We start from the raw sequence: 15,212 nt of genomic DNA, 5'->3' as shown, positions 1-15,212 counted from the left end.
TTAATTTGTATAATAATTGACATAATATAAATATCACCAAATAGACTTTAAAATATTCTTTCTTTAAGTAAAATGATGCAGAAAGTATAGAATCCTTTCCATAAGAAATTTAAAAATCAGTTCACATTATAGAAATGTGACTGCTTAACACATGCTGAGGAAATATGCCAAAAATATTAGGAAACCCACTTTCAACTTTCTTCAGTAGATGGCAGCAGACCACTGCACAGTAAATCCAAATAGTTAAGTTTTAATAATTGGCTGTGAAAACAATGTTTGCCAAAAACTCGCCTGATGTAATTTGGTGCTTATGCGGCCCCCAATAGAAGGAGCACTGATTTGCATCAGCCTGCATAATGGATTCCACCATGTGTCCCATATAATCTATAAGGAATGATAGTTTAATTCTTTAAATATTGCATGAGATTCTTCTGTGTTTGGGTCTTCACGGCCACCTTTCTCTTTCAGCAGGCGTTAATGATTTTATACCTGATTACCAGCCCTCCCCTATGACTGACTCAGGGCTTAGCTCAAGTTCTACCTCTTCTAGTATCAGCTTAGGAAATAACAGCGCTGCCATGTCCCATCTGCACACCACTCTCCTCAATGAGGTCGACATCTCAGTAGAGCAGGATGGAAAAGGTCAAAACCCTCATGGAATTCATTACCTCAAGGTAACATTTGCCGCTCTTACCACTCCAGCAACATATGTGTGTATTGGATTGTTCTTTGATTTGTCAGCTGTTGTGAACCACATTTTTGTTTTCTGAAGTGCCATTGATTTGAAATACACAGGTTTATATTGTGCGATATTTAGAAAATGTGATGCCACCAAAGACTTTCCTCTTTTGCGCTAACACAGACCTGAGGAGGGCCTTAATCGTGTCTGAATACCAAGTGCCCCAAGAGAATACAGTATTATCTGAATCCATATTCCACTTTCATTAGCTACTTTATCAATCAGTTGTCACATATTTATTTATGGTCTACTGTTTGCGAGGCACTGTAAGTAAAGAAGAAACATAGATGGAGAGAAAGGGGCTGGTGTTCCACAGCAAGAGGAGAATCACAGGGGCAGAGAAGACGAGTGGTGTTCGGATGATGAGGGACCCAGTCCAACTGTAATGCTGAGGAAAGGGAGTTTCTAGACAAGAAAGCTTGGAAGGGCCATGAAGGTTAGGCTTAGGTTACAGGTCTTTTACCTTTCAAGAAAGGAGCCTTACTGAAAATCTCTGAGCTGGATGGAGGGTGGAGGGCACAATTAAATAAATATGTTGGGAAGATCAGCCTCGTAGCAGTGTACAGGGTGAATCAGAGGCAGAAGGGACTGGAGGTGGGTGACCATGTAAAACGTTTTCAGGGCACACTAAAGCCGGCTGAAACCCATATTAACCAAGGTGGTGGCCTTGAAAATGCAAAGACATCTTCAAGAAAGACTCGACAGATGTTATTCTGTCCTAAACTCTCCCCGTAGTTTTAGATAGTAAATTATTTTCTTTGCATTACAGTCTAAATGTAGTTTAGCCTCTACAAATTATAATGTTTTGACCTGTAACATATAAGCAGTAACCAATACTCTTCTCACTGGCATAATTTGTCATCTTTTTCCTACTACCTCTGAGAGAATTTGACATTAATGATGGAGGACTTTGAAATTATATGTGACCTGGATCTTCCTCTACTTGCTATAGATCATTACATATCCATGTACATAAATAGTAGTAGTAGACTGTGTGACATGCCATTAGATTTCTTCAACTACTATCCTTTCTAATTGCAAAGGCGCGTTTTAGGCGAGTATAACTGTTAATATAAGTTAAAAACCAAGGGACTTAACCTGTTCTCTGTTTTCAGAAAAAGAGGCCCCCTTTGGAACCATGAGGATGTTTCTGCCAAGAATCCTAGCATAAAGAGTGCTGAGCAGTTAACCACATTTTTGAAACATGTGGTCTCTGTTTTTAAGCAGTCAAGCTCAGGTATCTTTCAATAAATATTTCAGATACTACTCACTTTCAATGAGATATCTTAACGTGATGTCAAAACTTCTGATAATGTTTAGCAAAAAGCTAACAATTGATTTGTCTAAATTAAAAAGTTTTAGACAGGTTTTCTTTTTTAACTTATTAGTGATAACAGATTTGTTTTGGTTGAAGAAAAATTAAGTTACTACTTAAAAGTAAGAAAGCCACTTGTGACATTCTGGGGTTCTTAGTTTTGTGTATGATGGCATCATAAAACTACAGTGCAATTATGAAACAGTTACATGAAAGGAACATGTGTAGAGATGACAAACCTAAAAATATTCTTTTTTATACTGGTACAGGCTTCTCTGATCTAAAATTTAACGTGTTCTGAAAATTGTAGTAAAAATGTATGTGTCTAAAGCAGTGGTTCTCGGTTAAAGAGTGATTTTGCCCCTCGGGACATTTGGCAATGTCTGGAGACATTTTGTGTCACAATTGAGGGGCAGGGGCAAGTGGTTACTACTGGTATCTAGTTTGGGTAGAGGCCAGGGATGCTGCTGAACATCATACACCGCAGAACAGCCCTTACAATAAAGAATTATCTCGTCAAAATGTCAGTAGTGCTGAGGTTGAGTAACCCTGTTACTCAAGGATTACTTCCCTGGGGATTAGAAAGAAGGGTCATCTAAAATGCAAATGGAGTTTAATTGACAGGAAAAAAGCATTGACTTATAAAATTTGAGTGCCTGCCTGGTTTGCCAGGGACTGGGCTGGGACACTGGGTTTAAAATAGTTAGCCTCTGATTATACCCCTATATTCTGAAAAACTAGAACTACCTACTTGCTTCCTTTATTTTCACAGAGGGAATTCATTTGGAACATCATCTTAGTGAAGTTGCTCTGCAGACAGCACTTTCTTGTTCTTCTCGACACTATGCTGGGAGATCCTTTCAGATTTTCAGGGCCCTAAAGCAGCCTCTGTCTGCAACTACGCTTTCTGACCTTCTCTCCAGGCTTGTGGAAACTGTGGGGGATCCAGGAGAAGATGCACAGGTATTTCATTAAGTTCTTTCAGCAGATTATGGAGCAGCTGCTCATTGTCAGGACTTACCGCCAAATATAGATCGCTGCAGCTAGGGCGTGATAATGGTCATATAGAATTATTAATGTCAGAGGTTAACAAGCAGGCAAAGAATTAGAAAGTACAGTCTTTGTATTATAATTAATAACATGCTAATTGAATCAATAGTTTAGTGCTTATCAGAGGAAAGCTTTACTTTTTTTTTTTTTTTTGTGAGGAGATCAGCCCTGTGCTAACATCTGCCAGTCCTCCTCTTTTCTTGCTGAGGAAGACTGGCCCTGGGCTAACATCCGTGCCCATCTTCCTCCACTTTATATGGGACGCCACCACAGCATGGCTTGACAATCGGTGCGTCGCTGTGCGCGACCGGGATCCAAACATGCGAACCCCGGGCCGCTGCAGCGGAGCGCGCACTACTTAACCGCTTGTGCCACCGGGCTGGCCCCGAAAGCTTTACATTTTTACACACACACACACACACACACACACACACACACACACACACACACCCCGGATATTATCCTGGGATGATCACAAGGTAAAAGATGTAGGAAGTTAAATTTAAATATAAAGTAGAACATTGGATTTCATTTATTGCACTTGAGAACTTATGTCTGTACAGACTGATGATTTTATTAACATTGTTCTAGACACTTGGGAATATGGTAGTGAATAAGACAAAGTTCTAGGCATTCTGGAGCTCACATTTTATTGGGGAAACAAGCCTTTAATCCACCAATAATACATAAAACAATTTTACACCTAGACAAACGCTATGAAAATAATAGAGTAGAGTAATGGGTTAAGAGTGATGAGGAGAGGGAGTTGTTTTATATATGATCATCTGAGAAGGTAATATTTGAACACATACTTAAATGAAGTGAGTCCATTGATAATTTGGGGGAGGTCGTTTCAGGCAGAGGGAAAGAGGACTGACAAGTGCAGAGGCCCTGAGGCAGAAGCAGTAGGCTTTTTGAGGAACATCAAGTACACCAGTGTGGCTGGAGTGTATTGGATGGGGGCGTCCAGAGGCAGGAGACTGGTGAGGTATGCAGGTCCAGACCATGTGACGTCTAGTAGGGAAACTAGATGGGAAACCACTCAAAGGTTTTGAGATGAGTGTGATGGATATAATTTGCTTTTTGTAAAAGTCCCTCTGGCGGCCAGGTAGAGTCCTTAGGAGGGCAAGAGGGGTCAGTTATGAGACCACTGTAACAGTCCAGGCTGAAATGGTGGTAGCTTAGATCAAGGAAAGCTATGGAGGTAGAGAAAAGGGGTCAGATTTAGGATATATTTTTAATGTAATATTTTCAAAACTTGCTGATAGATTTGATTTAGATGCGAGAGAAACAAACAAGGATGGTTCCTAGATTTCTGGCCTAAGCAGTTTTGAGTGAATTGTGATGCCATTATAATCAATTTATACCGTTAGTTTGATGAGTTTTCATCAATCAGCAAGATCATGTTGCCTGAGAGTTTAATCATTTTGTAATATTAATGTGGAGTTTGTTATATTTTTAAATCTCATCGGGAAGTCCATTGCAACTTCTTTTTTCCAAAGCATAATTAATTAAAATCTGCCTTTTTTCTAGGGATTTGTGATTGAGCTTCTTCTCACGTTGGAGTCTGCAATTGATACTTTGGCTGAAACCATGAAGCATTATGATCTTCTTTCTGCCCTTTCTCAGTAAGAATTTAAACCAGGCAACCTGTAGGGTGGAATATAGAACCTCAGTAGCTGAATATGTATAACCATAATATTATATTGTTCTAATATTAGTAGTAAGAATAATACAAAAAAATCCAGATAGATTACCAGTGGGAAAATGAGCCTCAGACAGTGAGGATGTGAGAAAAGTCACAACTAATGAGTGGCAATGCTGTTCCTCCAAGTCCTGGTCAGAGATCTCTCTGCTGTGCCACGTGGGCTTCATTGACAAGCTCCCTTCCTGCCACACTCAACATCCCATTGCCCCCCTCAGGACTCATACCCCCCACATATTGTTCCTTCTCCCGGGCACAGCCTCTCCTCCCACTTTCTCTTCCTTGAATTGATCGCAGAATTGATTTATCTTCAAGTCCCATCTCAAATATCACCTCCTAGCTACGCATTTCTAACTCCCCCAGGGTAGTGCTAATTATTCCATCCTTTGGGTTCTCATAATGTTTTCTTTATATTTTAATAACAGCAATTAACAGGCTATATAAATTTATCTATTTATATATCAGACTCCCCCAGTAGACTTTATCTAATATTCCTCTCATTTTTGCATACTGCTGGCACATATAGAAAGTAGTTTGTAATTATTTTTTTTAATCAATGATAATTGAATGTGAGGGAGAAGGAGAAATCAAAAATAAATTTTTGAACTTGGTTCTTTTGGAAAGAGTGTGCATGGACAGAAATAGAGACATCAGGACCATCAAGTTCAGGGATAAGACAAATGATGTTTGCTTTGGACATGTTTAGTAAATTCCAGAGCTGAAAGTTATCAGTGATTACTGTAGCAGAATTTGCACTTCAAGTCAAATCTCGTCCAACTCAAAGGAAACAGTTGAGCACAGTAGAAAAGATACTGTTGTACATTTTCTTTTAATATGGAGGAAAGAAATGAAATTTGATTAAGCAAAATCAGATATGCTTAAAAATGATTTTTCCTGGTAATGGTTACCATTTTGCAGTGTTTTCAAGAGTAAAATTAACATAGCAAAAGAAGTGATTGTGCATGCATTCATGTTTTTGTTTTGTTTTTTTTTTTTAAAGAACCTCATACCATGATCCTATAATGGGAAACAAGTACGCAGCTAACAGGAAAAGCACTGGACAACTCAATCTAAGCACAAGTCCCATTGATAGCAGCAGTTATTTGGGATATAACAACAATGCAAGAAGTAACTCTTTGAGATTAAGTTTAATTGGTGACCGAAGAGGTGACCGGCGGCGGAGTAACACACTGGATATAATGGATGGACGGATAAACCATAGCAGTAGTTTAGCAAGGACTAGAAGCCTTTCCTCTCTGAGAGAGAAAGGAATGTATGATGTGCAGTCCACTACTGAGCCTGCCAACTTGATGGCCACCATTTTTTGGATAGCAGCATCTTTATTAGAATCGGATTATGAGTATGAATACCTCCTGGCTCTCAGGCTTCTCAACAAACTGCTTATCCATTTGCCTTTGGATAAATCAGAGAGTCGAGAGAAGATTGAAAATGTACAAAGCAAACTGAAATGGAATAATTTTCCAGGGCTTCAACAGCTCTTCCTTAAGGGTTTTACCTCAGTATCTACACAAGAAATGACCGTGCACCTCCTCAGTAAACTCATCGCTGTCTCCAAACACACATTGGTGGATCCTTCCCAGTTGTCAGGTGATGTTAACAGAATTGCACCAATTCTTTGCTTTTTAATGTAGTGAAATGTTAACTAATCATTTGTTTGGAAGTCTACTAATTTCTGCTTTTCCACAGTTATAGTTTTTTTTTTTAAATGTGAGATAGCTTAAATTCTTTGGTAAAAGCAAAAAAAAGAATTTAGAAGATTGAGTACCCCAGGAAATAAAAAGAAAATGGTTTCTGTGAACCATTGAAAAAAATACCTTTAACTTTTAAAATAATGTGCAATAAAATTGGTTATTGTTTGCTTTTTTTTTTTTTCTGATAGGCTTTCCTCTTAACATCCTTTGCTTATTGCCTCACTTAATCCAGCATTTTGACTGCCCAACTCAGTTTTGCAAAGAAACAGCTAGTCGAATAGCAAAGGTAAGCAAATGTTATGCTGAAAGAAAATGCTAGAGGGAAATTTTTCTGGAGTTTATCTTAAGGGGGGAATCTCTTAAAAATCATTTTACTATCATTTCCTATGTGAATTTTGCATCTCAATTTTTATTCTTATTATGCATATAAAGGGGTTACATAGTAATGATGTAAGTTACAACTGCTCAAATGACAGTGAACAGAATTGTTTAATTAGAGTAACTCTTCTCTGAGTCTGAGTCTTTTTCTGCTCCATTTCCCTACTTTACCTCTCTAATTCATTCATTTATTGACTACCAAATATTTACTGAGCACTGGGTTAGGTGCTGGAAATACAATGATAGTTAGAACACTTACCTTGTGGGCCTTATAGTGGGGGTGCAATCAACTAAGTAGACAATGCGAGTAGAATCTGATAAGGGCAATGGGACATAGAGTCCTCTAGGACACAGAAAGCAAACGTCTTCCTTGAGGAAGTTATATCTAAGCAGACACTGAAGGCTGAATAGGAATAACCAAAGTAAGATCCCTGGGTGAGAAACAAGAACAGGACTGAGAGCAGAAGTTTTCTAGGCAGGAGAAACTTGCCTGTACAAAGGCCCTGAGGAAGGACAGGGCATATTATAGTTTGGGATTCTGAAAGTTCTCTCCCCCTGTATGTTTGCCTTTTTCCTTTTAACACTCTCTTAATCTTCTCTCTCTGCTCTGTTCGTTCTTTTTCCTTCCTTCTTTGGCTCCTTCCCTTGCACTGTACAGTTCTGAAACAGGAACGTAGCTATTTTTAAATTGTCTGTTAACATTTGCCTAAAAGTGTTATAGCTCTTAATCTTAATTTTAAAAGAATATGATTTTGACATTTTATATTTTTAATAATTTCTTCTCTTAAGAACAATCAAGATCTCTCAAGTACCTTGCATTCTGCTTAAACTTAATTCTTAATTAACTTTTTTTTTTTAATCAATCATTGAGTCTTGGGAAAAAGGCTCTTCAGACCGAAAATATAAATAGTTACAAGAAGGAGTTGTATAAATTTACGAGTAATATACATACAACAGGAAATTAGGTGAACTGGGGGAGGTAAGTGAATAGCAACATCAGTAAGATAATCTAGCTAAAGCACTGGGAGAAAAATCGGAGAAGTTTGCAACAGGAGGGAGCAAGCAAGTAAAATTCTCTGGAAGAACTTCTTATATAGGCAACTTTCTAAAAGCTGAGATTCAGTTAACAAGTAGCACAGCAGTAAATGGAAAGAGCAAGCATGCAGAAAGCCAGATAAAACACGCCCCCCTCCATGGCCCAAATCTTGACACTGGTCAGTGCAGATTTATCTCTGGGTGCCAAGTTAGTGAGAAAATACCAGCAACCCAATTAATCACATTGACAGGAACAAGAGTGAAAACCTTTTCATTATCTTGATAGATAATATTTAATAAATGAAAAGGAAACATTTAATAAAATATCTGTTGAATCCACTGCTAATTAAATTTCTAAATCAATTAGATATGGAGAGAATCTTAACATAATCATTTTAAAAGCATGTATTTAAAAAGAAGAGCCATTATTCTAGTTAATGGAAACATCTTAGTTTTGAATATGATCGTTTGCCTAAAAAAACATTCAACAGTATGTATTTGCATTGATGAAGTCTAAAAGTGACACAAAGTAAATAATTTATTAAAATGACTTTCATTGTAATATGCTGACACATCATTAGAAAAACGTTGTAAGAAAGAAAACATAAGAGGGAAAGCATTTGGAGTTACTTTGAGATATGAAGAAAAGCCTGAATCCCCTAATAAGGGAAGTAGATGCATTTAAGTGGCAGCTGAAACGTGTTGAATAACTTCTGCTAAATGCTGGGCTACGTGAGGAGCACAGCCTGGCCTGGCCCTGGGGGAAGCCCCTTGAGTGTGGAGCCCCTGCCGTCGTGACCAAGGCCAAGCACGGGAAAGTCCCAAATATATTTTCTGTTTTTAAGAAATCAAATATGGCTTTCTATGAGTCATAAATTGTTTTTAAGTCTGTTTTCTTCCTGTTGAGCAGCACACAAAGGCTGCTTCTCTATGCTTTCAGCAACCTGCAGGATGTGAATTAAATTGATTCCTTAATTATTCTCTCACTTAGACTGTTGAGAGTAATTTTCTGCCATTATGTGCTTCCTCATTATGCAAATATCCCCAGTGCTACTGTTTGTGCCCTTGGAGAGCACAGAATTTCAAAATCAGGCAACACTTAGGACAAATATTGTCCTCTTTAGCTATTCATTATGGCAAAAATAGTATGCTAAAAAAGTTTGTTATAAACACATTCTTTTGGGATCATATTTTAACCTAGTAATTCAGAAATTCCAAAATTAAATCTAGACCATTTGCTTTATTATAAAATTGCACAGCATGTGTTCCTAGGAATTTTCTTCCTTTTCAAAAATAGGTTTTAAAAAATATTCTCTAAAAAAACATTCTTCAAAAATATAAGAATTCTCTAAGAATGTTTTATTCTTGAGGAAAAATTTTTATATTTTAAAAATTTACTTTAAAATTTTAATTAAAAAATGTACTGTAAAGAATTTACTTTAGGGCAGGCCCCGTGGCTTGGCGGTTAAGTGCTCGCGCTCCGCTGCTGGCGGGCTGGGTTCAGATCCTGGGCGCGCACAGGCGCACCACTTGTCCGGCCATGCTGAGGCCGCGTCCCACATACAGCAACTAGAAGGATGTGCAGCTGTGACATACAACTATCTACTGGGGCTTTGGGGGAAAAAATAAATAAATAAATAAAATTAAAAAAAAAAAAGAATTTACTTTAAAATATGAAAATTTTTCCTGATGAATAACAAATTGTGGAATTATAAAATTATGTGATTTTTTTTAAATAGTATGATTAATTATTACATTTTGAAATACCAATGAGAAATGTCAACCAAATTTTTCTTTTTTCTTCCTGGTGTCTGTTTAATGGCTAAAAAGGCTAATGCATGAAATCAGCTGCTTTTAATGATTTTATAAAATAATTTCCAAGGTACTGTATTAACAGTATCTGCATAGTCTTACATACATGCGTATCTCAGGCCTATCCAGTGATAATGTCCGCATGATGAATCAAAATAAAAGTCAGTTATATTTATCTGAAAGTTGAAAATATATATATTTTAAAAGGTAATACTCTATTTTCTTTATTAAATGTCCTGGGCAGTTTGTGAAAATATATTTAAAACATCAATAAGATGGAAGATTAAGCAAGGAAAAAGAAAAAGGGAAAACTAAAAGAAATTTCAGTGAGGCTGGCCTTCTATGATAGATAGGGATGAAAGAATAGCGTGGCCCTTTTCCAGTTTTCTGCATTGTTCACATGTCCCCCAGAGGAGGCTAAGGAACATCCTCACCAGTAACTCAAGGAACAAACAGACTAAGAAGGTGCATTTGGTCAGTAAGATCCTCCCAAACATTTGTTGATTCAGATTCCATAGTACTGTATCAAACAAACTCTAAATGATTGACCAAGGACCCTAAGAGCTTTAGGTGATTTCCTGAAGAACAATTTGGGGTCCACCCTGCAGATTGCCATTCATTGGAAATGCAAAACTCAGTTTTATCAGAGCTGCAATGAAGTCCTTTGAATACCTCACACATCACATTGAGGCTCTCTGCGATTGACTGCTCTACTGAGGGACCCTGGAGAGCTTGAGACTAAAGCATTTCTTCTTTGGCACAGCAGCTCTGACCTCCCTGAGAATTCCCAGGTTGACCCTGCCTGTTTACTTGTGTACTGAACCATAGATTTTTACAAAACACAACTCTTTTTACAAAAGTTACAAAATAATATATAGGGTTTACAAAACCATGCATGGGTTTTTACTAAAGACAGTTTTACAGAGCATCAGAGTGAAAAAACCATACTATTTAACACCCATGGAAGTGCTTGATATATTAATCATCTTTCCATATTATCTGTTAAGTTATTCTCTTAAGAATGCCTTGTGCTTTTTTCTCTTCTGTTTAACTCTTCTACTGTATTGAAATAAAATGCATTAAAGCTTCAACATATCCATCTAATATTTTCACTAAATAAATGCATTTAGTATAAAATCAAGTTTAAACTGATGTCTTTATTTTAGGTGAATGAAATTATTGTATTTGTTTTTTAGGTTTGTGCAGAAGAAAAATGCCCCACGCTTGTCAATCTGGCTCACATGATGAGTTTGTACAGTACACACACGTATTCCAGAGACTGTTCTAACTGGATCAACGTAGTGTGTAGATACCTGCATGACTCCTTCTCGGATACCACGTTTAATCTTGTGACTTATCTTGCAGAGGTAAATTTACGATATAAAGGGGATGGGGGTTTAACTGCTCTGTGGCAAAATTTTCAAGTAGACTTATTTCTAGAAGCAGCACTGATACTAACTAATCTTCAAATTGTCTTTGAGAGTAAATACAGATATCTTTTTTTCAAGAAAAATATAGGCAATTCCTTTCAAATATAAAGGAAGTTTTTTTTTTCCATTTTTAGTGTTTATTTCTTCATTCGCTGCTCTTAAGTGATATAAACTCAAAATAATGTAAACCTCAACTTTATTTAAAATGGAAAATGGGTTTTTGAGTGTATGTCCTCATTCACTGTCCTTAAGTGACATAAAACTCAAAATAATGTAATTTTATTTCAAATGGAAAGTGGGTTTTTAGTAATCTTGATCCTAAAGAATGGTTATAATTTTTGTTTCTACAAAATTAGTTCTTGACTTTGAAATCCCTTCTAGAATAATACAGCATGCAAAGGCATTTCTGCTGGGTAAGTTTTTCTTTTGATGATACATTTGCTTCTGAATCTAAAATATGATTTTGGTAGCTAAAAATGGATTTATAAAAAAACTAGCCCTAGAACAGCATAAAAAGTTAATATTTGTTGAGAAAGTAACTTTGTGCTTAGAAAAGTGCATTACTGAGTAGATAGCCACAAAGAGAATCTCAAAAGGAAAACATTCCTAGTCACTAAAAATGTTTGTCAGCTTATAATAAAGTAATACCTTCCTTTTTAAAAAGTCAACCTCTAGAAATTAAACCTAAAACACTGTATAAACTTAAATCATTCACAACTCAATAAATATTTTAAGTATTGCTCATAAGACTTTAACTTAGCTTCATCAGTGATGTTGAATATCATAAAACGCTTCAGGAGTGGTATGAATTCTTCAAGTGTTGATTTTGATAGGTTTGCTCCCATCAACTGTATTTAAGAGAGTGGACAGTGTGAGCTCTCCACCTGACAGCTTCCTAACCTGAGTGAATGCAAGTCTCTAGGTTTATCTTACACCTATACCTTTAGGACAAGAGCCAACATAAAACCAGGCCTAACCTCCTTAATTGGCTTTGAATTTAAGTGCCTTAGACCAGCTTCACATAACTCTCAAAGTATTACTAACCACAGTTCTAAAGCTAGTTACATGTATTTAAAACTATATATATTTAGTTACATTGTCCTGCAAACCCTATGAAGTAGGTGGTATTGCTATTTTATTTTTAAAAATCAGGCTTAGAGAAGTTTAGAAACATGTCCAAGATCACATAGCTAATAAGTGGCTGGTGTGAATGGGTTGGGAGTAGTTACTCTTTGGTGATGGTGGTATAGTGGTTTTTCTCTTAACCTGAAATAAATGGTGTTCAACTAAATTAGCTAAGGAAATAAAATAAAATGCTAAGATTAAGATGAAAAATATTTAATTCTCCTTTCTGTACCAAGGACAAATAACAATAATAGACATTACCTTTTACCTTTATTAGTCTCTGGATTTCTAATCATCTAACTATAAATTCATGGCTTAAATCTATTGTGTTTTCAACATCATAAATGTAAATATTGAATTTTCTTTAACCTGATTAAAGTATACCTTTTAATATTACTTTTAGCTGTTAGAAAAAGGATTGTCCAGTATGCAGCAATCGTTACTACAGATCATCTATAGTCTTTTGAGTCATATTGACCTGTCTGCTGCCCCAGTCAAGCAGTTTAATCTGGAGATCATAAAGATTATTGGCAAATATGTACAGGTGAGTGACCAGACAACTTACATATAGAAATATTCATCTCAAAATGATTAATAATCATAAAAATCAAACATCTTAAATGTTCAAGGGTAGGGAGGTGGCTAGTCCATAAATCATGTTTTCAGGAATATCTACAATGTAGAAAAATGTTCTCAGTGTAAGTGACAAAAAGCAGAATCTGAATGGTAGCATTGGTCTGATTCCTAATTTGAATTTTAACCATTACATCTACAAATATACATTTCAGTAATGGCTAGAAAGGATGTCCACAAATGGCAGCAGTCACCATCTCTGGACGGTACGATTGTGACTCTTTGTACCTGTCTATTTTTAATCAGATTCTACATCATGAACAAATGTTACTTTTAAAAACAGAAGAGCTCTTTGAAGAGTCTGTATTTTAGAGTTGCTTTCTGTGCCTGATAAAAGCACCAGAAGTTTAGAAAATAGAAAATCAGACTTGGTTTTAATGTAAGTGATGGCAAGCCAACCTGGTCTGTACTAAATTTCACCTACGAACTATCTGTTAAGAAAGGCTTTGCTGAGCAGATCAGTATTGTGGATACAACTTATCAAAGAGAGCAAACTCTTTAAGAACCGGAACAGATTAATATTTTGTGTTTCTACTCCAGTTGTATTTGCATTCACTAAAGCAAAACATACAAATGGAAATACTTGGCTAGCAATGAGTTTGTGTCTTAGTCCATATCTGAAAGTAATAAAACTGGGTTAAAATGTTTTCCATTATTCAGTTAGGTAATCCAGATTACTTTTTAGATTCCCTTGACAATTGGTGATTGCAAAAGCCTCAGATTCTTTGGTGACCCTGTGTATCTTCTCTATCTTATCTTTTAATGAGTAAGGCTTCACCAAATAACAATTACATTTTTTTTCTAAAGCACATTTCTCTTTTCTTCTTAAGGTGTAAAGAAGTTAACTCATCAAATATTTGCTGGATCTCCCACAGAAACACAAACCACATTGAGTTACTAATTTATGAAACACAGATACATTTATTTTGTTCAGAACCACAAGCCCACATGCCCACTGGGCAAGCAAGTTACCATAAGAGAGCATAAATTTATGACTAAGTAAATTGCACATTCCCCATCTAAAAGGAACAGCACAACTTAGCTTCCTCTAACAGTTACCATGTTGGAGTACAGGTCCAGTGTGGCCAGAACTTCAAATTTTTAAAGAGAAGCTAGAAATCTGGTTTTTTCTGTAAAATCGCCTAATTTCAAAATGTTGACTCAAATTTCAAGTTTATTTTTAGATGTTGTATGAACCAAGGTCATATTTAGCTGATGGGTCATGACAGATAGTGACTTGTGCTTTATTCCAACATTAAACAATTTATAGAATTGAACTCCTGATAATCTTTTACATTTAGAACACAACTACCAATATAATTTATGGAAACATCCCTGAAGATGTTTGAGCATTTTACAGTGCCCAGAGTTTCTAATTATTTCTGTCAGTAAAAGATGATGATTTCTACTAAGCCATAACTTTGTTAAATACAAACTGTTTTTTACAATAATATGCTTAAAATGTCATAAAATGGACAGTTTTATTGTTATTAAATATTTTGTGCTTTAGATGTCTTCATATCAAGATGTTCTTAACTCAGTTCTATGACTCAGTTCTGCCAAGGATTTTTTCACTTCCTGTTTTTAGTGGCATTTTTTCCTCCCTCAGAATTGTCAGCTGTGAAACAATATATATCATACAAGGTTGAGATGTGATTTTGGTACCATAAATTAAAAAAGTAGTTTTTTATATGTATTCTTTTCAGTAGATGGTAAAAGTATTATAAATTCTTTATTAGACATTGATTCTTATCCATATATACATCTGTCATGTAAATCATTCCTAAGTTATGTTGGTAGAAATATACAAAACTAAAAGCAGAAAAATAACTCAAAAAACATAGCCATCACATATGTAGGGAAAACAAAAACTCACCCTGTACAACTCAGTAATCCCTGAGAGCATCACTTTAGCACAGTTATTTATGCTTAATTATTTGGGGCTTGGGTCATCAAGAAAAATCTAAAATGTTTTTAGTATTTTAATATTTTTATGTCTAAAAAAGAAAGTATGCATTAAAAATTATCTCCAAGACTTAAAATAGCTAAAGTTTAGAATCTTAAGGCCATAAACTTCATTCACCTAGAAAGCTGACACATACACAAGTTACTGCCAGATGACTGTATTAGACTTTCTAAATTAATAGTATTTATGAAGCACTTATTGGGAGAATTGCAAAGTATTCTGAATTGGTAGCATTGTTATGTCTATGGTGTCTCATAAATCTGACAGTACAAATAATAACTTGTTTTCTTTCCTTTTGTAACTCAGACCCTC

The 15,212-nt window shown here is 35.9% G+C and overlaps 1 protein-coding gene across 1 annotated transcript in view; it reads left to right on the top strand.

The window, feature by feature from the left end:
- Positions 1 to 15,212, top strand: part of FRYL (FRY like transcription coactivator) — a 247,891-nt gene that overhangs the window by 198,581 nt on the left and 34,098 nt on the right. The window contains 9 exon segments of the mRNA XM_058547022.1: positions 469 to 638; positions 640 to 674; positions 1,855 to 1,976; positions 2,827 to 3,017; positions 4,638 to 4,732; positions 5,810 to 6,417; positions 6,710 to 6,807; positions 10,943 to 11,113; positions 12,705 to 12,845. Coding sequence (XP_058403005.1) covers positions 469 to 638; positions 640 to 674; positions 1,855 to 1,976; positions 2,827 to 3,017; positions 4,638 to 4,732; positions 5,810 to 6,417; positions 6,710 to 6,807; positions 10,943 to 11,113; positions 12,705 to 12,845 — 1,631 coding nt within the window.

The sequence above is a fragment of the Diceros bicornis genome, chromosome 8 (assembly GCF_020826845.1).
Source record: "Diceros bicornis minor isolate mBicDic1 chromosome 8, mDicBic1.mat.cur, whole genome shotgun sequence".
Taxonomy (NCBI): domain Eukaryota; kingdom Metazoa; phylum Chordata; class Mammalia; order Perissodactyla; family Rhinocerotidae; genus Diceros; species Diceros bicornis.
The sequence above is the reverse complement of the archived record's forward strand: the minus strand, read 5'-3'. Positions and strand labels throughout refer to the sequence as shown.